At 37.1% G+C, this 24,072-nt stretch overlaps 1 protein-coding gene across 1 annotated transcript in view; it reads right to left on the bottom strand.

Annotated features, from left to right (window-relative positions):
* MRTFB (myocardin related transcription factor B) overlaps window positions 1–22,579 on the bottom strand; it is a gene marked incomplete at its 3' end in the record, with an annotated part of 58,570 nt that extends 35,991 nt beyond the window's left edge. Inside the window, exon 1 of the mRNA XM_082490466.1 lies at window positions 22,366–22,579. Coding sequence (XP_082346592.1) covers window positions 22,366–22,519 — 154 coding nt within the window. The 5' untranslated portion in view covers window positions 22,520–22,579. The remainder of the gene's footprint in view (window positions 1–22,365) is intronic.
* Window positions 22,580–24,072: the final 1,493 nt, after the last annotated feature.

Genomic DNA, 24,072 nt, shown 5'->3' on the forward strand with positions numbered 1-24,072 from the left:
GATTAACACTTTAACACCAGCTGAAGAGATTCCAAAATTTCCATGTGTTTTCTTCAGTCAGTAAAACGATCATTAAATCTTAGATAGCTTCTTTAATACTTACTGCCAAAACAAAAAAGCATAATCCCTCCTCACAATAAGAACATCTGGTTATCTGACTCTCATAAAATCAGTAGAAGCCTTCCGACTTCACTGGAGGTGTAGATTTTTCACCACCTGAAAAATTGAGTGCCAGAGGCTGGTGCTCCCACTCTTATAGTTGTTCCAGTATTAGCGTAGCAGGGAATCAATGCTTCTACATGTAAGGGAATGGAGATGATGGTACCAAAAAGTATAGGTTATCTGTTAACCAATGCACTTTTATTATTTTGAAATGTATTTCTACATAGCAGTAAACTTTATAAAGCTAATGCCACTGTTTACAAACAGTGAGTACTGTTCAGGTTCACATACACTATGCCATAAAGGGGCATAAAAATTAAGAGTAACCAAAACAAGCAGATACTCAACAGCTTCTTGCTGAAGCACTATGATGCTTTGAATGCAAGAAAGCTGGCACAAATAGGCACTTAAGCAAGTTGACATCACATTCTGTATGACACCCTTTGAAAGGTAAGAAACAGAGCAGTCCAGTCAGGTCTTACTCAGTGTGAATGGCAGATTAAGTGAAAATAGTGTGTATTATTAAATAGCTTAGAACAAACAGCTATTATCAAAGCTGAGCAACCAATTTCTGTTACGAATCTGTAATTTGTATCCTATGGAAAAGATGTCTCAAAGTAGTACTATATAATCACAAGCACTGGAATGTAAAGAGGCCAAAAATAAATTGATAGTTGTCCTGCAGGAACAATGCTATCTACACTGATTGACAAGCTTTCACCACTGCTTCTTGTCTTGAAAAAAACCCCAGAACTCATACTGTGCGCAGTTCCAGCACTAATAATTCCACATTAACAGTTAATTACATATCCTGTTAATTTAAAACCAAATTTAAATTTTATCTTTTTATAGAAGGTACTATGAAACACCTATAAACACTATGACATTTAACAATTACACAGATGAAACAGACACTAAACCATCGAGAAGGGGTTCATTAGACAGCATACGGTTCTTTCAAATGACAGCACAAAGAAAAATAATGCATCAAGATTTTTTTTTTATGTTCTGTATGTAATCATCTCATTATTTCTTCCAAAGTTAAAATCCAGTGGATATTAGCTATTTAAGCCCTTAAAACTGCAAGTAAAAATGGGAAAATGTAATGTCCAACATTCCTGCATACTCCCTTGGAAATTTTCAAGAGCACTAGAAACTCCAGTGCAGGCTGCTAGGCTGGCTGCCATGGAAACAGACAGTGCTGGAAACAGGGCCGTTTCCTTTAAATTAAAAGCTGTTACACAGAAAGGCTCCATTTCTTTCTGCCAGCTTAAAACAGCTTTTATGCAGCCAAGGTCTCTAACATTTTGAGGCTGAAACACAGAGCAATAGATGTTAAGAACAGACGTTGTAGTTGCAATGAAGCACCGCTGCAGGAGATAACTCTTCTGTTGTGTCCTCAAACTGCAGTAATTTGTAATTACTTATTTGGCATCAGGAGCATAACATTAATACAAGTTATAATATGAACAGCAGGGTGGCAGTAAAGTAGAAGAGGGTATGTTATCAGACGGTAGGTGGACTGTGTAAGTGATCTAAGCATCAGCTGTGTATTAGAATTCTGGACCAACCTCACAGCACAGGGCAACAGTTACAGAATTGCAGAAATTGGGTATCAAGTACTAAACTCTATGACACTTCCAGTTGTTACCCTCGTGCCTCCAAACACTATCTCCTTGGACTTAAAAGTTCCTACGGCATTTTCTGAACAGCGTAATTTACACAAAGTTAATTTTCCAGAGATATATGTTTTCCTTTCTCCTGGGGTGTCATTGTTTCTCCCTCAACTCTATATGGGGTGTTGTACTCTATAATTAATTAAATGCTTTATAGAGACAAAAACAGTTAATCTTTTCAACTAATATTTGCTCTGTGAATAAAACTAAAAATTTAATAATCTGAATGTTTTGTATAGTAAGTAAAAGAAAGAGCAGGTGATATGCAAGGTACACACTTCAGGAAAGTTATGGAATATGGTAGCTAGTTTTGCACCTGCCATTACTCATTCCACACGTGTCCAAAATCAGAAATTTGGTAACGTACCCTTCTTTTCAATTTTATCACATAGGGAAGAGGAGAGGGAAAAGCTATGAAAATATTTAGCTGTCTGTAAAATGCTATAACTGATTCTAAATAAGTTGTACAGGATTTTAAAGATAAAATGAATTTTAAATTGTGTTACGTACCTCCCATCAACCTGAAGATGGTGATACAGTAGGTTAAATTCTCTCAATTTTAAAATAAATGTAATTCATCACTAAAGAAATCAGACATCATCTAAACATGAGCGAATGTTCAAAACGTTCATGTTTGCCAGGGTATAATTTAAAAAAAAGAAAGTATTTTACTTATTTTTACTTGTTTTAATAAAAAAACACCTTATTTTTATATACTTTTAATGTTTTTTTTTCCCATTATTGTATATGTTATTTTTCTGCTAACACTAGATCCAAAATAATTAAGAAAAGTGAAACAGCCTCTGATGCATACTCATTTTCAGCAATTATTCAGTCATACTTTCATTTTAGTTTAGAAATGTTCTGGATAAACGTAAAACATGTGAATGGAGACTACTGAGGGCCGTTTCAGATAATGTCTTCAGAATTCTGGAGGGAAACCCTGCAGGACCTCCAAATCTTTTACATTATCCCACTGTGATTTAAAGCTTTTGTCTGTAAGCCAGTAATAATGTCCATATAACTGTTTCCAGAAGTAACATCATCATACTGAAAGTAGAAAATGAAAAACTAGATGGAAAAGATAGCTAAATGTAAACTTAACATTTAAACCAAAAATATAAAGCATAACAATATCATCAGTTGAGAAGCTTAAATGACTAGGATATAGGACAATCTGTATTGTGTCCTATTGCTATGGAACATGTTGCTTAGAAACAAGCCAGAACATACACGAGTCTCCAAACAAATTAGCACAATGTCTGCTGGGATGAATATATATATACACACATGTATATGTAAAAAGTAAAATCTATACTTTTCACGATTCTATTTAAATCTTTAAAATAAGAAAAATCACTACCATCTTGGGTGAAAAGTCTGAATAAACTAAATCCTACATTTCAAGTAGTCTGTAAAATTGCATACCTTAAGTATAGTAACAGTAATTACATTTTCTAAACCTGCAAGTATTCCTTTGCTTAGTATGGTCTTCTGATTTAAAAAAAAAAATAATCTGCATTTCCTCACACTACTATCAGCCTAGAAGTGTGCTGTAAGGGACTCATGAAACTTGCGTTCAAATTCTACATCTACTACAGACTTGCTTTGCAATGATTTGGAGCATATTACATTGAATGATGACAAATGCTTTCCAGCCAAACCCTCTCGAGCAGGTACTACCCTCCATTTTCCATGCTTTTCCTAGGCACAGTCGAGCCAGGAAACAAAATGCATACCCAAGCAGATCCTCCAAGTCATGAGATTACACATTAATTCCAAACACCAAGGAAGGTGGGTTTACACTAAGATGCTTTATTGCAAACTGGGATGTAAGCAATGGCATTGTGTCAACTCTGCTATGCAGACAACAACATCAGATTTCTGCAGATGCTTGCTCAGTGGATGAGTCAGATTGCTTGCAGTGACAGTGAAGTTGCTGCATTAAGAAGGACTTGGCATTAAAAAGGCTGAGGTACATACGTGTTTTGTTGCATGCTCTGTGAAAGGAAAGAAGCAGTGTCCGGCACAGCAACAAAACAGTGGTTTCAGAGTGTGGTTTCATAACTTAATATGATCTAAGACAGGATTGCTGATGAAAAGACAATGGTCTCTTCCTCCCTCCAACCCCAGCTGCTTCTGTTGCATCAACACTGGCAAAGATACAGCCTGTCCGGTCAGTGCTCTGATCTGGCTGAAAACTAACACTATTGAAATAAACAGTCCTCAGCAATACCTGTTCACTGATCCTACTCACTTCAGGGTTGCATAATTACTAATGCCAACACAAGAAAGAGGCTGGCAGTTAAGCAGAGTAGGGCCGGATGAGACTACACCTACTTTTGGCAGCAGCAGCCTTAATCCTAACCATTTATAAAACCTTTAAGAAATCTCATAGTTGCCATAGCAAGTTTCCTTAGAACTTTTGGTTAGCTGCTGTGTCCTCTATTTGTATACAGATTACATACAAAATCAAATTAATACACTGTGGCCTTGGTTTATCGAAGTATTTAAGCATGTGTTTATTTTAATGGGATTACCATATATTTATTACTACTTTAAGGGCTACACTGAAGAAGAAAGTTTTGTGCAATAAGTGCTGATTTACTAAGATATACAATTATCCCACTGTCATTAAAGAGACTGTTTATGGTAGATACATAAAGTTAATAATGTTAACACAGCCTCACAGGATCACCGAATTTATAGTGCTTCCTTTATTAACTAAGACGACAAGAATAATACTTTTTTCCCAGTATTTTTCTCATTATCTGTGTATCAAGAAACATCTTGATAGACTGCCACTGATAAGGGGGCAAGAAATATGTTTCCAAACACCATAGAACAAAACCTAAAAGCTTTTTGAAAACAAAACAAAACAAAACAAAACAGCCAACAACAAAACACCCCCACAAAAACAACACAAAAAAACCCCAGAACACCAAACAAACAAAAAAATCCCCAGGAAACCAACAGTAGAATCTTTAAATGTAACATGCCACCGCAGGAGAGCACTAGAGGTCAAGAGTATCACCAATACTCAACATGCCAGCAATAGCAGGAAAACTGTTAAATAAACAATTCTCATGCATTATTGATTTGATTGCAAGGGAGGAAGGGAAGAAATCCTTCCTGACTAAATCTGGTAATCTGTTAACCAGACAGCACAAAGGCATTTCCAGCAAGCACCTGAGAAATCCCTGTGCTTCACTCATTCCGCCCTGTATCCTGTTTCTCGCACTTGCCAGTTTCCAGTTCCTCACAAAACAGTAAAATTAAAAAGCAATATAAATCCAGGAAAGAAATTCTGTTTCAAGGTGGAAAGAAAATTTCCTTCCTGGTTTCTTTTTTTTTTTTTTTCCTTACAGTAACTGAAATAACTGGTAATTTAGAAGCTCAGATTAATATATATAAAAAGTATGGTGGAAACAAACTGGGATCCAGTCTCCTTTTAAATCCCACCTGAGATAGCACCATATTGATTGGTTTCATCAATTTAATACTTTCTTCGAGAGTTTTGCATGGTCATACACTCTTGCAAGAGCTCATCAATCTCTGTATGAAAACAATTTAGGGTACAAGGCCAGACTTTCTAAATTCACTTCACTCCTCCATTAGAAACCTTCTAATCTGCAGTCTAAATATATTCTAATTCCTAATATATGTGTTGTTGATAATACTAACTCTACTACTAACTGTGTGCACAATGCTGTCCTGTTTTCATTTAAGGCTTTTCACTTCAATTTTATAAATGTTTTGGCCCCTTGACATTAGAAGTCAATATCAGAGGAATTTCTGGAAAAGCTGTTTAGTTAGGACTGTACGATTCTCAGAACCAAAAAGTATTTTTGTTCCTTGCTCATACAAAAGGTAATTTTGATAAAATTACTAAAGAACTGTTTTCACAGAACAGACAATATGCAACAATAACATACAAGTTGTTTACAAGAAAGTAATTAAGAGGATTTCCTCCCATGCTATAGGATGCTATGTGCACCTTCTAAGAGTATTCATTAGCTTAAGCGAAAAAAAAAAAAATCATCCTTGTAATCTAACCTTCCAATGCCCTTAATATCAGTTTGCTGAAGACAGTGTTGGGATCTGCATTTCCATCAAAAGTCTCTTTCTTTATAAAGAAACACTAAGTAAAAAAAGAACTGCACCTAACAATTCTCTTGTTACTCATTGCTGAAATATGCACACTGTATTATCTCAGGATTTTTAGAGTTATCAAACCTGTGCAAAATAGATTATGAAGCAAAAGCTGTAGCACCTTCTGAATTATTTGACCTCAATGTACTTCATCTGGGTTTGCCAATAAAACTACACTTTTAATTTTTGCAGTTTTACCCATTCACAGATGGTATTATAAGTATTTTTGTGTCCTGACAAAAAAGGGTTGATGATTCAGGTGGCAAAACCACTCACATCATTGTTTGAGTTAAAAGAAAAAGAGGCAGGGGGGGACGGGAGGGAAGAGAGACACAGAATGCAACAAGCTAATTTAGAACATACTCTTCTGTAAAATAAGAAGTGTTTTATTAATGTTCTTTATAGTGTTATTTAAATAGGATGAAATTAACAACTGCAACTGAATTTTTAAAAATCTACAAAATACCTAAACTACATATTTTGTAATGTTATAAACTGAAAAGGTAAAGGTCTGTTTTAGTCTCTCTAGATGGAAATCAAGCAAATTTGCAATGTTTTCAATAATGCATTCTATATACTACAAGAAAGAAAATGCTTGTTTTTTCTAAGCTTCAGAAAGAAGAAAGGCTGGAAGAGGAGATCCTGTAGTCATTCATACTCTCAAAAAGAGGTTCACTAAAATAGTTAGGCCACCAAACTTAGGAGAGATAAAAGGATAAGCCATATTCACTGTGGAAAAGCAAAAATGGAGAACAGGTGCTAAATAGTGATTGTGGAAAACAATGATATCTTTTATGCACAGAATAATTTAAACTAAAATATTCATGAATTTAGACTGGAAGAATGTCCCATAATTGCAGATTTTTTGCTACTCTGACAGACCATCATTATTGTAACGTACATTCTTTCATCCAGTTTCTACATAACTGACACATTCAAAGAAGACTGAGGGTAACTATTACCGTGGTTACTTATTAGCCCACCTACACTACCCACCATGCTAATTTTTTCACGGCTTTCTTCCCTTTATTTCTTGGTAGCTGAAATTAGTTAGGGTTTTTTTTCCCCCTACAGTATTTCCCACAACAGTATGCTTATACTCCTCTGTCCCTCTCAACTTTCTCGCCTTCTTTCTTTGTTCATGGTGCCCCACAGAGCTTCAGAGGTAGCAGCAGCAGGTTTAACTGGGCCTGTTTGGAGATGCAAGGCAAATGCCATGAAAAAGAAGCCACTGTTGGCCCTTTCTCTTCTATCAGTCTTTCAATCAGTACTTTCCTGCTGTAAAGGAGGCAGAACTGTTACGCTCCCTGCCACAGCTGCATGCATCAACCACTCAACTTACTATTATTTATCTTTCCCATCAATAAGAAACCTTTGGTATCAGTACATTATATAAAAATCAGTGTTTTCTCTAGCCCTAACTTAAGAGTTAAGTAAAGGGTTTCTTAAAATAAACTGTCAGTTACTGAATTCAATAATGAATGTGGGCTATCTTTTTGCTATTTTGAACATTATTGAGATCCAAATTTAAAAACAAACCAACCCACAAAACAAACACACCATTTAAATTCTGAGAAAGGCATGATCTCATGTAGAAAGGGGAATAATGACAGTCTTGCCACAGCACCCAGAAAGATATCTCTGAATCACCAGACAATCCAGAGGTATCTGGAGTAAAAGCCAAAGCAGAGTGCTGTAAAAGGAAAGAAGGATTTTTTTTTTTTTTTTTTTTTTTACTACAAATACAGTTTGTTTCTGATTAAGAATTTGGAGTTCGAGTCTTGAACTGCAAAGAGTTTGGGATGTTAACATACACCAGTTAACAAACCGCTCTGTGCGGGGCTGGCAGCTGGTCTCAAGAGGTCTCTTCCTTCTCCTCCTTAACACTGGCCAGCAAGAAGAACACCTCCAGCTAGAAGGAGTAAGACAACTTCCATGCCTCAGCAATATTATTGCCACAGCCTAACAAATACTACTTTAAATGAATCTGGTATAGTACCATTTGTCAGCTTTAAAGAACACTCCAAATATTCTCAGACTATTGCTTATTTACAAACTAATACTTGTGTGTTATACCAGTTTAATGCACAGTCTAAAAGCAATCATTTACAGAGACAATGTAATTTGAAAAGCATACATCTGGAAAGCAGAGTCAAGTCTAAATTAAAGTATGAGGGGAGAAGGGAATTCTAGAGAAAGACAGCTTAGGAAAGCACTGCTGAAAATGAGGTAGTAATACACGTCTAAAACTAAAGGTTTGTGGGGTTTTCAGTGCCATACTTAATGACATTTATTTCATTATATGTATTTCAATAGTGACATTTTGAAGCATTTTGTGCAATATTTACAGGACAATTTCAGAGTATTTAATGCATTCAGCACTAAGTGCTACTCTGAAATGTACTTAATCACTCATTTTTCTTCATATCAAGCTGTTATCATCGTTATATTAATAGTCTCAGGCAAACTTTAAACTTGGCTTTTAGAAAGTTTAAGGGGGAAAACATTACCTAATTTAATATACCAAAATTCTTTGTGACATATAGCATTACACCACAAATGCTGGTGAAGTGAATCTGCCCAGTACTTCTGCGTTTTCTGTCCCCCAACCAGCAAGTGACTGACCTTCCTTGAGACTTTTCTGGCTGTTCACCTCAAGGCATTCCTTCTCCTTCAGTGGCTTAACATCTCCCGCAGGTAAAATCTCAGAAAAGCCCTGTTGCTGCTTCTTGGAGCTATCAATCATGATGAGAATCCTTTAGAATGGCAACATCCAGGAAAAAAAATACTACTTTGTCACCAAGCAGCGCACTGCTGTCCCGAGCACTGCTTCCAGGTCCTTTCTCCTAAGAAATGAGCGACTGTGCCTTTGAGCAGCCAAAAGCAGCCATCATCCTTCCTTGCTGGCTGACCTGCAGCGGGCTCAGTCTGCGCTGGAGCCGGTAACTCGCTCAGACAGCAGGCACAGAGCATGTGAAGCACAACTCCCCAATCCCACCTCTTCTCCCAGACAACCACTCCCCCTTTTCCTTTAGTTACGCTTGCTTCCTCTGCACATTCGTGTTTCAATATGCAGCCTGATGGTCAATCATCTGACAAAGAATGAGTCAAGCAGTTAAAAATAAATCCAGCAGTTGCTGAAGGAGCAGCATTCGCTGATACCTAAGACAAACTACTGCTGAGGTCTCTCTCTTTTCTCCCTTCCTTCTCCCTTCCCCCACTACCCTCAGTGCTGCTACACGCAACAGAAGTATTTTACCTTTGCCTGACTGGCACATTCATTACTCATTAGGTTTCACCAGTAAACAAACCTGCAGATTGGCATTAGAAAAACTTATGTTGAGGAACCTTCCCACCCACCCCAGTCCCAGGTCTCGTTTCAGAGACATTTATCTAGCAGAGGTAAGCGGGGAAAAAAAGTAATTATTTCCATGTCTTTCCTTGCAGTAGAGATTCTGTTCCTTGTTGTAAATATCTAAACCCCAAGTATTTTATTATTTTCCTTTTTGCATTGCAGTTACATATCTCATCATTCCCAGCAGTTTTAGGAGTATTTCCTTCCACAGCTTCTCATCTGCCATTCTGTCCAGCATACCCCATTTATCTTACATGAGCCATCAACTTCAGTGTCAACCCAGAAGGTTTGGGGAAAGGCGTCCCCTCTAATTAGCTGGCATTGCCCATGAGGGAACAGCAGACTAGTTCGTATTTCATGTACTTAGAGAAAATCAGCTATACATAGTTTTAAGTAGATGCCACATGTCAACAAGTAACTCCAGCAGGTGCATTTTCCCTTCCCTTTGGCCTAAAAATGCTATCATATGTATTTTCCATGCCGCTACTTTATCTTTAAATGCGTCAGCCTGAAATTATAAGAGATCTCCACTCAGAAAAACCGTTTCACATTCATGGCATCAGATTTGAAAAGATCTATATACAAACACCTGATGCAGAATTCTGAAAGTGGAAACCAGTAAAATATCATCTTGCCTCTTTGGATCTTTCTACAAGACAATCATTCAACACCAGCTCTTCACCTTCACCGCGCGCTCCTGGGGCCAGCAACTGATACCATAGGGTGTGGGGCTGCAGGACACAGCCAGCAGGACGGGGAAGTCTCTGCCTGGCTTCTCCTACTGCTGGGAGAAGGGAGACCTGGATCTGCTCAGAACTGCAGATTCAAAGGAGACGTGAGCTTACTAGAGCCATATCGACTTCTTCACACCTAAGGAGCTGAAAATACAGGCAAAAGAAAAACTCTTGCAGCAGAAAGTGAAGCAGCTCTCCCAGCCTAAAGATCTGTTGTTTGTACTTCTATAAAAATTAGCATCTTAAATTAGATTTTGCTTAAATACAAATTATAGACTATTCCAGTACATCTGCTTTTGCAGTGATTTTTACTGAACACAAGGAGAAAAAAAAATACTCTTGAAGAACTCCTTCATAAATCAAATGAACTTCCTCACTGCCTGCAGCCAGAACACTTACTATGCATAAGGAACAAAATTACTGTTCAGAAACTCCACATACTCAGGAAAAAAATAAATAATCCAGACAAACAGAATACAAACATGTACTGCTTGAGAAATCTATATGAAAATCTGACACTGTCAATAAATAGAATCTATTGTAACTGGCAACTGGAAGGGGGGTGGAGGAACAAACAAAAAACTGCAAAGCAAAAACCCAATAAACCCCAAAAAACAATATACACAGTTATGGATATACCAGATTATAACGCCACTTTTTTCTTGTGCCAACTGAGAAATTAACAGTTTGGATGGATTAATTATATTTGAACAGTGTAACAATATGTAACAGCAGAAATTATTTTATGGGAATGGTACAGTGCACTTCACACATTTTCTGAAAAATCAGTAGTTTGGTCTGAAGCAATCTCAAAATGATGCAGAGAGTAGAGTATATTGAAATTTAAAAAATCAACATACCAATAAAGAAGTGTGTAATTAAAGAACCCAAGGAGTAATACATTTTCCTTCAAGTGTCATAGCTCTGAAGGTAGTTCTATCCATTCCTATCTGTTTATAGTGCTTTATATAAATCAAGCATCCAGCACTCAAGTGAACACCGGACCAAAGCAATAGAGCTGGGTAACAGCAGTTCAAGCCTTCATCAATGTTTCTCACCTGTTCAGAAAGATGAGCTGCAGTAGCATGGAGCTCCTGCTATCCACTCCTCTCCTTTTTCAAAGGTACCCACGCCACAGCAGTTTGCAGAAACGAATATGTTTATGCTTCAGCCACTTGGAGTGAAGCCTAATATTTTGGTTCAAATTCACCTCCCAGTTCAATGCAAGCTAATGTACAGATTAATATTTTAAAACACTTTTTAAGAATTCTGATTAAAATCTCAACAGTAATTTGCAAGTAACTTTATGAAGAAAAGCAGAAACCACAGAATTTATGGAGAATAAGAATGATTAAATTATTGTGCAGACCAGGAGAGATGAACGGTCAAAATGATGCTGCATATTTTCAATGTAACCAAATATTGTAGTTGCCAATAAATGCTATCCAATATTGAATAGTTGGGGCGGGGGCAGATATAACCAAGAAGAAGAAAAGATACCTTGGAAGAAGAAAATAGTTTCTGTTCACATTCAGATACACTGTGAATATTCAGAATGCCCAGATGCTCTGCCCAGGGAACAGTTTGTCTTAAATCCCTGCATGAAGAATGACATTTATCCCCCACGTCATGAAAAAAGACTCGTATTGCAACAACATCTTGTTTTCCCAGCAGTCTTGAATATTCATTAATCCAAGCTCAACTGATAATTAGGATATACTGGTTACTTGAGTGATCAACAATATAGTTCTACTATTTTTAGTGACAAACCTTCAAAGAAGAAATAATCACCATGTCTCAACACGTCTATTAGAAAAGTCTAAAATTCCGAGACAGTTTCACAGGCACCTGAGGGCATCTCACAACTGCCGCCTCAGTAGATGTAGCTGCAGCACTGTAACATGGGAAAAGCACATGTTTTTATGAGCAACTTTCTCACATTCCTAACTACAGTACTAGGTTAGCACATTCAAGTACTGAATTCATCTGCTAACTAACAATACTCAGCTGTGCAAAGGTGTCTTCCAGTCACGAGCTGGTCCCATGTCAATCAAGGCAAAGTGCCTCCTCATGATCCGCAGAAAACCAATCCACCTGCCATTTAAGAGCTCCCTTCTCCCTACTAAATAAAATAAATTCGTAACTTTCCTTCAACTGCTCACGTATGTTCCTACCTTTGACTGCTAAAGCACCATACCTACTTCTCAGATTTACTTATGCACTTTCAAATCGGATAGTAATTTTTTAAGCTTTTGCAAAATAGCAGAAGCCCTGTCATCAGCCACCAACACCATGTTGATACTTTAAACATACTTCCCATGTTTCTCAAAGGTCATTGTTTTGACAGATAAAAACTGCTTTGTACAGCAGTAACTTTCACTGTTGGTTTTCAAGGATGCTAATTCCACATTTGTCTTAAAAGAACTGGTGAAGGACTTCAAGGGTGGGAACTTAATACTTTCCCATTCAAATTACCCATTTGGTCCTGTAACAAAAAATCCTTTAGAACAGTTATTCGTGAAACAATAGCAACTTGTTTGTTCTTTACTTTTTAAAGCCTTTTCTTCAATTTAGCAGTTATACAATAAATAGAACACAACCCATAAAACAGAAAATATACAAGTGGGTGAAATGAAGAAAAAAGGCTTCAGAATGGAACATCCCTGTCAGTTCCATAAACCAAAATCCAGTAACATCTTATTTCATAGCAACGTATTGCACTAGTTTTTCATAAACATTTGTTTACTTTTAATCTAAGGTAATCAATGTTTTTTCTTTCCATCCTCCCTCAACACAGACCTTCAAGCGTTTTGCCAACCTTCAGCCTACAGAAAAAGCATTATTTAAAAAGAGGAAGTGCCTAATAGATATTTGCCAAAATCACAATGTACAGGAGGAAACTGCAGCAACGTTGTACCCTCCATAGTGCCTGCCTGTCTGCCACTCAGAATAGACCCGTTATCTTTTTCAGTATCAGTGATCTGGTGAGTGAGATCACTAACTGTGAGCAACTTTACAACCTCATTAAACATGAAGTAACTAAGCAGCAATTGCTTTAACAGTACGTTCCAACTCTTCACATCATAGGGAGCTCATTCCTTTGCAATCCCATAAAACAAAAACCCTACAGATTAATGTAAATTCTAGTGGGGAAAAAAAAAAAGGAAAGTCTAAGGTATTTCATCTATTTCACTACCACAAGATTTTGAAGTGGGGGGGGGGAAAAAGCCTCATTACTCAAAGACTTGTTTCATCTTGGCTTTATACACACCTTGATGAATTTCTTGGTCCTCTATTATCATGTTAGGATTATCCAGTTCATCATTGTGTAGTAATTTCTTCACATAGGAAAATAGTGTTCTGACTACACAAACTAAAACATTCATTTAAATAATCCATTTTATAATTTCTTCTATTACTTATTTAAACAGTAAGAATGTTACCTCAAACTGTTAACTTAAGGGTTTTTGCTTTGCAGTTTTTTGTTTGTTCCTCCACTCCCCTTCCAGTTGCCACTTACAATAGATTTCTATTCTGCCTTCTTGTTTTGTTCAAAAAACCTATACCAGTACATAAGTTCTTTGCTTTGAACACTTAACACATTTGTCAAACAAATCAGCAGTAAATCTCATACAGTCTTATGCTTGTATTTAAAATACAAACGCCCAAACATTCAAGTCTCTCATCTTCATATCCTTTTGCTAGTAAAACATCAAGTATATCTTTCTATTTGTTTTTTCAAAAAGTCCATCGAAAAATTTGAGTAATTTTTGAAATAGCATTGTGTACTATGCTATGACTAAGGAATTACCTCAGAAGGACTGGACGGTTTGGCCTATATTCTCCACCATTGTGGTACCAAAGACCCAAACAATCCTAATTATGGTCACCACCTCCCTCAGTTACTCTTCCCAGAAGAACCCCAAACACTTACAGTGATATCAAATTTGTAAGTCTGTGTGTTCTGCTCCTCCCACTAAAACCTCCACAAATTCCTTTTAAGGGAGGACATACGTTGGCAGTGTTCACTGTTTAAATGAAAATTCCCTACCATTCAGCCTTGCCCATATAGACATCTAACCAAATATTTTAGAAGTGTATATATATAAAAATATTTTTATCTATATTATATATGTTTAACTGCATATATATAAAAAAATATATAATTTTTAAAGGACAGTATTTGGTCATCCACCACGCTACCTAAGATTTGCAAAAAGGCTGAAGTAAATACTGCACACCAGTTACCAGTTGTGTTTGCACTACACTACCTTCTTGCAGTGGCTGTATCACAAGCTAACATTTCAATGACAACATATGCAGCTAGGATTTAGTTCTAGCAATTTAAAACAATTACACAGTGGAATTTAAAATTAACTCAACATTCTTTTCTATCTATGCATTTGGTTATCCACAAGGCATTTCAGGGGAAAAAAAGCTAGAATAAGACAGTTTGATCAAGAGATCTCTTTAAAGGAAAACATACTTTCCATATCTCCTGTAATCACTCAAATGCCAAGCCCTCTAACAGGATCTTTTCACATATACTAGATGCCTTAAATTGAGTCAGTCACAGGTCATGTCTCCCATGTTAATCTCTTCACAATAAGCAGATAATTAAAATAAAAAAACCAAACCAAAACCTATAAATCAAACTAAAATGACAGAATGTTTGTTTAGAAGTTTACCAAATGGAATGACCCTGCTGGAATTCTTTCATGTAGCCTGTGAAAATGTCAGAATATATTCCGTTTAAGAGGTCACAGTCCCTAGAGAGCTCTGAGTTTTGGCCTGCGTGTCTTTTCACATGCTTTAATATTTGAAAATTGTTCCTTGTAGACACTGACTGATGCCCTGGGAATGCTAGGATTGTGGGAACTGGCAGTACCAATGACAAAGACAGACTTACTGGGAAATCAGTACCTACTCAGTTTGCTCTCATCTCATAACAGATAAGAACATCCATATGTTTACAGGAAGACCAAAAGAATCCACACATTGAAAGACGTTTGTTTTTTTCTACTGGCACTGTTTGTTAAAGAAAACAAAACCAACACCCCACCCCATCCCCCCAAAAAAACCCAAACTCAAACCACAAAGACAAATATATATTAATTACAATAAGCTGTGTTTTCTTACAAATGATTATTTAGTAGAATATTTGCACTGGATGTTCCATGGACTATTAAAACCTTAAAGGAAAGGCAAATCACAGAGTTGCTGAGGTTGGAAGCAACCTCTTGAGATCACCTAGCCCAACCCCCTGCTCAAGCAGGGTCAGCTGAAACAGGCTGCCCAGGACTGTACCCAGTCAGATTTTTAGTATCTCCATGGATGGAGATTCCACAACCTCTCTGGGCAACCATTCTTCTACACATACACGCACTATATATACACTATACTATATACATACACACACACTTCTATTGTAAAACTTATATAAACTGTATACTTCTATACCTATATAGGTCATTAGAATATACTTACTTTGGGGCTTCGTTTTGGGTTGAGGTTTTTCTGTATGCTCTTTTTCAGATCTCATTGCTTTCAGTTTAGTGACTATGAAACTGGTGAATTTACGTTGACGTTTTCAATTATTTTCTGTGCCAACCTATTACTTTATTCAGAACTAAGTTTTCCATTTGTTCTCTAGTCTTCCCACTAGCCATCTTTTCTCCACTTTATCTCTCCCAACTCTCTCAAGAAAATAACTTCTAAGCACAGTAACCTACCTATGTGCCATTCAGAGAGGAAAAAATATGCCTAATGGCAGATCTCAAAAGAGTGGGAAAAAACCTGCCATACACAGATACAAGGAGGATGTCCCAAATTTCACCTGATTCCCTAGTATCAAGTTTGCAGCTTCAAACCTATTAACTGCACAGAGGATTAAGAATTTGTTCAGAAGCCATAAAGCTATGCCAAGAATGCATGTTACCAGTGCTACATAATGAGGGAGTGGAAGATAAGAGATAACAGGCAAACTAATATACCCACGACTCTTTTAGATGCCAGAAAAATTCCCTTGGTTCATCAAAATTATTTAAATAATAGCATTAGGTTAAGTGTACTGTAGATTTCATTCAGTTATTTTTGGAACTGTCTGTCTCCCAGCTGGCTCGACTGGTCCCTTAGGAAGACTCAACATACACCATTTGGAGTGTTTTTCATTTTGGGGTTTTTCTTTGGATCTGTGGGGGTTTTGTTTTGGTTTGAGGGGCTTGCACGTGTTGCATCTTCACCTTCATTCACTACAGTTTCCCACAAGCTCTAGTGCCCCCATCGGAAGCTGTCATTCTTAGCTGACCTTCGGTGCCTCGAGGTCTTTCCTCCTGAATGTCACCGTTCTTATGCAGTCAGAAGCCCTCATTTCTTTGGGCTAATTTCTTCTAATAGTGATGTCACCAGTCTTGCTTTTACTTTAAGATGTTCACTGTCCCAAGGCTTCTTTCCTGACAAAACATCCAAGACTAAGCTCTTTTCTTAATTAGCTCAATTCTGCTGTAGAATATTAGCTGCTAGCCATCAAAGAGCAAGATCTAGCAGATAGCCACAGTAGGCACATCACAGCCTTTTCTACCCTCCTCCAGTACAAGACATACAAGCCCAAACAGAACCAGAACACTATCCTGTATCTAGTCTGGTTCTGCGATTAAAGCAGCAGACACCCATTAGCTGGAACAAAACCGTTTCTTCCACACAATGCAGAGGATAGAGAACAGGCACATTCACAATCCAAAATGATTTATAGCCAAGACAGAGCTGAAGGCAGCCTACAGAGTGGTAAAGGGCAGTCAGTGGCCCGTATAGGAGCCAACCAATTCTCTACTCATTTTACAAGAATATAACCAGGCTCTAATCTATGGATGACCACTACACAAGAGTAACTTGCATGTCTCTCTTTTTCAGAAACTAGTAGCCACTGGAGCTTGTGGCACAGTGCGATAGTCAAGGAAGCCACTGCAAAGGCAAGAGAGAGTGCTCTAAAACATAGAAGCTAGGACCTTTTCATTTTACAGGAACCTTGGAACAAGTATGACTGCATGGCTCTGACGCCCAGACCTTCTCACCTACCTCTACCAGCCAAAGTGGCATACTCACCAATTCTGGGAAAGTACTAATTCAGCATGCAAAAAGCTTTGCTCATGCAGTGCTTTCTTTTTTTGATCGTATCTGCATGTGCAATCCCTTCCCACCCTTTGGCTCTGAAACAGCAGGTTAGAAGGCTGCAAACAGCATCATTCCCATCCACCCTCCTGCTGTCAGCAGCAGACAGCCTATCCCTCCCTCCCTTGCCACCTCCTGGCTCTCAGACAGAAGCTTGTGAAACTGTGGTACAGCACGTGGGTATTACATTGTTCTGACTAGTACTTCAGCTGTGCCATGCTGCCGGCCACTCTGTCGTTCTTCCTCCACTGCAGTCCAGCTAAACACCACCTAGCCATCAATTTTCTCCCTCCTGCTCCTAAAGGAGAGCCTCATCTGTGTCACTTTTCTCCTCCCCCAAGCACTGTCCTTTGTAAGGACACGGCAGCTTGACTAATAAAGCAAATACAGTGTACACAACCTAGCATCCTTCAGGTGGGGATGCAAACCAAGAGCTTCTTAAGGCCACCGCATTCTTTTCCTAACCTCCATTTACGTGAGGAGCACAACTGCTCACATGACAGACGTGGTCTATACACCAGTGGTTGCCATTAGACTGCCAGAATCACAGGCATGTCTTCGGTGTCCACTCAGTAGGTGACAAGTAGAAAAAGCAGAACCAATGAATAGGTATCTTCTGCTGCTTTTTGGCAAGTGGAGCAAGAGTTGGCCTCCAGAGAACAGGCAAGATAATATGCTGCAATAAACAGGGCACAAGTTTACATGATTGATGCATTGTATCTATTGCTTAATTATCCAGAAAGATGCAGACTAACAAGAAACTGAAGTTAATTTCATTAGTAATCCAGTATTGCTCACAGCCATTAACTTGAAAACAGCTCAAAAGAAAAAAAAGAAATCTTAAAATTGTGACCGTCCAGAAGACCAACATGCAACATCCTGGAAAGATGATTCTTTGTTACTACGCGCAAATATATGTACAAGATTACCTTCTATAAACAGTTCATTGTTCTAACCACAAATAATTAAAGTTTTTGCTTTTGACCTGGTTCAGTTGAAGAATTTCAGCCTTGCCATACAACCTTTATCTAGAAAATCAGCTGGAAAACTCCCATCATTTGCCCTGCTATTAAAATGTGAAACATTAATTGGTTAATATTTGTGTTTCACAGACTTTTTATGATGGAAGACAACTGTCTAAAAAATTACATTTGCGAGGACAGGAATACGTTGCTGCCTTTCTCTCTCACTCCCCAGAGAAAACATCCATTTGTCTTTAATCAGGAAGTAAACACCTGCATGTAGTAAATGTCTGGAGAAGCTGAAGATGCTATTGCCCTCCAACTGTTTGTTATTGATCCTCTACTGTAAGTTACAACCTCTTCAAAAGAGTTGGCAGACCATATAAGTGTTCCTTTGTCAACTCAAGGGACAACAGTTCCAGTGGAGCTTAATCCAAACCACAAGATTTTGCACTAAAAAGTACTGAGCTATGCTCACCTGAACTCTTATGCTAGCTTTGCTGTATGACTGTGATCTCTGGGGGGAAACTGGGCAGGGGAAGAGGAGAAAAATGTAAAAAAGGACAAAGTAGTAACATCTCAAACAACTCACCAGGCATGCGTGTGCAATTTCATTGTACATTTGTTACCCTGCTGTGATTACCTCCATGTAAAACAAACCAAACCAAAGCATAAGCCTCCCACACTTCCACTGTCATTGGAAAAGCTAGAAACGCAGTTTCTGTACTAACTTGTGCAAGCCAGCTTAACAACACTATGCAGAACCATACTGGAATAATTCAGCCTTCTACTGGATTACTGCCAAAAGACTCATTCAAGTAAACAAAAGGTTTAAAGGATCACTACCAAAGCTCACAGTAAGCATAATGCATACTGAGTAAAAATATGCCTCCTGCATAAAAATATTCAACAAAAAAAACCCTTAAACACTTCAGATTTTTTTGTATTAAGTGCCATCGTATTTCTATGTACTAAAATCTCTTATGCTTACGGACTTTATAAAATAGTGACATTAAAATACTCCTGACGGAATCCAGTTTTGGTAAAAAGTGAAAATAAAGACTTGTAGAAGTAAAATTTGAACTAGATAGATTCATGTTACAAGTTTTCTTCTGACTTTCATCATTTCTACAAAAAAATTATTTTTAACTACATTAACCAACATTACTAAACCTGAACTTATGGGTGAACAATAGTTTAGGTGCTCTGGGGAATGACAGTGCCCAAACCTTTTTGTCATTTTACGAAAGCAATTTGAACACAAATGTCCATTTCTTCCAGGAACAAAAGCAGCCAGCCAGTGTGAGGTCAGATATTGTCAAATCTTTTGTATAAGGACAGGAAAAGAACTAGGATTCTCCTCTTAAGTTAATTTAGGAATTATTTAAATACTACAAAACCAGCATTCTCTCAGTGGCAGGATGCCTAAACAACATTAGAAAGATCCATAAGACTGAAAAAGATAGGAAGTTGCACCAGTGTCCACCAATCTTTATCACATCTATCAGACCGCATTCCTCCAAAAATTCCTCCAATTACATGATTTCTCAATCTGCCTTGCAGATTATTGAGCTTTTTCCTTTTCAAAAGCAATAGGGTTGTGCTAATTATGGCCTTGAAAGCAATGCCTAATCTTTTGGCCAAGCCCAGCCAGACAACTTAGTCTCGTCACAAAAGACACAGAAGAAGTGAGGCCACTGCCCATTATGTGAACTTCATACAATCTCTTCCTCAGAAAACACATTAAAATCTTTGTTGGAGGCCTGATACTTACTATGGACAAATGTTCTAAAGTATCCTAAGGCATAAGAAAAATTATGATAAATAATGAAGAGAAGAGTAACAGGGCAATGGTTCTTAAGTCAGCTGGCACAGAGGAGTGAAAGGCAGCTTCTCAAATTATTCATTTCCCCATCATCACTTTATTTATGAAAATCTCCTCTGTTATTTCAACAAGCCAGAGCCCGTAAGCATTAAAATCTCTTGCCACTGCTTTTCTTTGGAAAATAAACAAGGAGATTATACATGAAGACAATACAAAACCTACCTATAAATTATTTCACTAATTCATTAAAGCACAAAAATGCTTTCAAGTTATGGGAAGAATGCCTAAAAAAAGAACCGACTGTCCAATACAGAAGAACTAAAACCAAAAGACTAAATAGCAAACATGAGTAAGTTTAGCACCTGAAGCTGCACACCTTGTTTTACTGCTTGTTTGACAATTTATCTTTCTTAGTAAAAGCAGGAAGATAACAAAATAATGAAATTACTTGACGGGGATAAATATGTACTTAACACAGTCATAGCAAGGTTTGTCAAAAGAGAAATTTACAAGCTTGCCATCTCTTATAAAGTGGGGATTTTCATCCTTAGTAAAGTGATTTTTATAGGGATCCCCTTATAAAAGGGATTTTTCCTTTTAGCGCATTCTTGTGGTAGTAGCCTTCAAAAATGAAAAGTTTGACTTATTTGCACTCAAAGATTCCCATGTCATCTGTTTTGGTTTTACAGGCAATTAAAAAAAAACCCAAAGAAATTTTCCAGAGGTATAGGATATACACATAGGATGCAAAAAAACCCACTACATTCTCTTTTTGATGAAGTTTATGATTTAAGTGTTGGCATTTTTAGCGTCATTATGAAATAGCTTTCTTTAAATACGTATTTCTCTTGCTTCCTTGATAAAAAGGTGAAATGTTGTAAGCTATCTTGAAACAAGCTTCTGGTATAGACAGACCTATTATCAATTTAACATCAAATAGTAGCCAGCAAAAACTATGTCTCCCAAGTTACAACTTTTTTTCTGCCTTACAAAAAATAATACTTAAGGACGTAGAGCCAAAATACTAATAAATTAGCTACAGGTCCCTTAGGTTAATATACTTTGAATACATTATTATCAGTTAACATAGTATTCTGCATTTCGGGATCTTCATACACATTAAAAAATAAGGAAGCAATTGTAAAAGACAAGCTCAAGTATTCAAAGAGGTTGTCACTCCACATTTATATAAGCTAAGCCTAAGCCTCTCCCCTACCATATTTTCCCTTTATTACATTTTTCTTTCTTGGAGTGCTATGTAATACTGAGGGGTACGTACACAAAGCACCAGAGACTTAGTCCCTCATTATGGAAACAGGAGCGTCTTGCTTATAGACAATATTCCATGTCTTTCAGAAACAGAGAACACTGTGATTTGGACCTGTCCCCAGGTAGCTCATATACATACAGTCTAGTAATATATATCTCCATTTTCTTCTGGTTTAACGCTGGGATATTCTGGTAGTTTTCTTCTTATTTAATAATGCTTATACTGTTACAACTGAATTAATAGCCAAGCTGATTTTTAAAAAATGCTTCAAAACCTGAATACTTCATTTACATACTTTCAGCGTTCCCACTATTTACTACAAATACTGGAAAACAAATCTTCATTATAAGACCTTAGTGTGAGAAAACAAACATACACCAAAAAAAAAAAAAAAAAAGAAAAAGAAAAAGAAAGCGTCCTGCCTTTTCCCCAATAAAAATGAGCCTACATTTGGATTCAGACCTAATTCTTCCTGATGCTTACTGTAACAGTGGAAAGACTTTCTTCCTAAGTTGCCATGCCAACATCAACAACGAAGAAAGATACTGGAAAGATTCCCAAAATGTAAATCTTATTTTTCTTTCGTTGTTCAGCCTTAAACTATGTGGCGGATTAAACTTTCTGGGATACAATATGAAACTTCAGTTCTGTATTATACTGCAGGTAAAAAAAAAAACAAAACAAAACAAACAAAAAAACCCAAACACTGTTCTTTATAATGATCCCAACTCTCAAAAATATTTAATTAATGCTTCTATTATACACTAGCTGTGGTTTTAAAACTATTAAAAAATATAAACAAGTCCATTCTATATGCCTCAACAAAGTATTCCAGTTGGGGTTTTAACGTCAGACTTCCAAGCTGCCGTGACAGGTGAAACTGGTCAGGACAGATTTCGTACCAAACACCCTAGCACTTGAACTCTACATTACATGGGTTGGGAACAGCAAGTGAAGAGACTCAATTAACGTTACTTGAAGAAAGCAAAGAAACATCATTATTCCCACAGAAAACATTGCTTAAATGTAGAGAAAAAGGAGAACAGTCACTTTTGCGCTCACCATTCTTCCGTTCGTTGAGCGGAGGCAAGTACTGATGGGGCTGCAACGAGAGTTCCTTAAACTCGTGTGCAACTGCTTCGCTGTGAGGACTAGGGGCGAGCCGTGTTAGCGATCCAGAGTCATCCTCAGCATCTGCTGTCCCCAAGTGATCCATTGTGTTAAATCGTCTGGAGATAGGGAGAGCAAGCAGTCTCTTAATCACCCTATAGTTGATGAAAATAACAAAGAAAAAAAAAAATCACGTAGACACGTTACTTTTTTGTTCTGTTTTTGGTTTTGGTCAGTTCCTTTGCACACAATATTCAACTTCAGAATTATATATACATTATTGAATAATTTTCCGCAAGTATTATGGGTTTTCAAAAATATAGTTAAGCAATGTATTTACAAGCAATCTGACAGTCATTTGGTTCTGAGAAGCAGGGCAGCTTCTCTGCTCACTTTGACAGAAAAATTACAGTGTGAACTCTCAATATGGACGTCTGGAAGCTCCTGTGCCTTACCTTCTAGCAAGTGACACAGCCCGTTTATCAGCAAAACGTTCTTTTTTTGTTGTTTTTCAGTAGCTTATATTAGAGAATGCTGAATTAATATATGATAACATACAAATGGCTTTTAATATTTTGAAGCACTGCACAACTTTCCTTTGGATCAAAAATCAACTTGGTATTAATACAGGACTTCATACCACCAAAGAACTGTTAGTTAACAGAACTAGTTAATCTTTAAGCTCTCCAGAAAGGAAGGCTTTTTGCCATGAATTTTTTTCAAATTAATTTTATTGCATATTAGCTGTTTACTGCAAAATACGCTACAGAGTGGAATAAAAGTCCCAATTTATTATTTCTTTCCTTTCTATCATCAATGCAGTACTTAATCTACAGTGAGGAGAGACCTAAGTATGAATTACTGGCACAGGCTTTTTATAGCTCACAGAACTCTATCAAGTCATTAAAATTTCAATAAATCAACGTGAACTTCAATGAAGCGTATCCCTGGATTCTTGGAAACTCGAACAATATGAAATATTAACAATTCATGAAGATTTGTAAGAAAAATAACTAAAAATAAACAATTTAACAATAATAAGACATTTCTTTGGTTTTACGAAACACTACTGCTGCCCATACTCAGCCTTAAGCTTCGAACTTCAGGTATGCTGAATATAAATACAGCACATGTTGGGTGTGTATATAAAGGTTATTAAAATGCAACATGTGTTTTAATGACCATACCCAAAATATTTCAAATGTTACTTGGTATTTTAAAAAACATCAAGATGACAATAAATTATCATGACCACCACAGAATGGCCTACGCTACTAAAAGGGGTAAAGAATGATGTTGCTGAAAGTGCCAATTTAAAAATAAGAAATATAAGCAAGTACTGCTTGATATATAACTCAGTAGAACAATTAGAATGGTTAAGTGCACATTTTTCATTATTTTCCATAGTTACCAATTGGTGCTTTCACATTAAATGAAGATGCATTAACTTACTGTTATGCAAGATTTTTTTCTTTGTTCTTAGCTTTTAGAAGCATAATTTACCCAGCTCTCATTCGATTTTCTGACATTACACTCTCCTCAAACTCCCACTCACCCATACAAATTAAGTACATTATTAACCAAGCAAGTCTCTTCAGAGCAGAATTTAAGTGAAAATGTAGCTTCTTATCTGCTCATATTCCCAGCATTTTATCCACA

This window comes from Vanellus vanellus, assembly GCF_965231255.1.
Source record: "Vanellus vanellus genome assembly, chromosome: 14".
NCBI lineage: Eukaryota > Metazoa > Chordata > Aves > Charadriiformes > Charadriidae > Vanellus > Vanellus vanellus.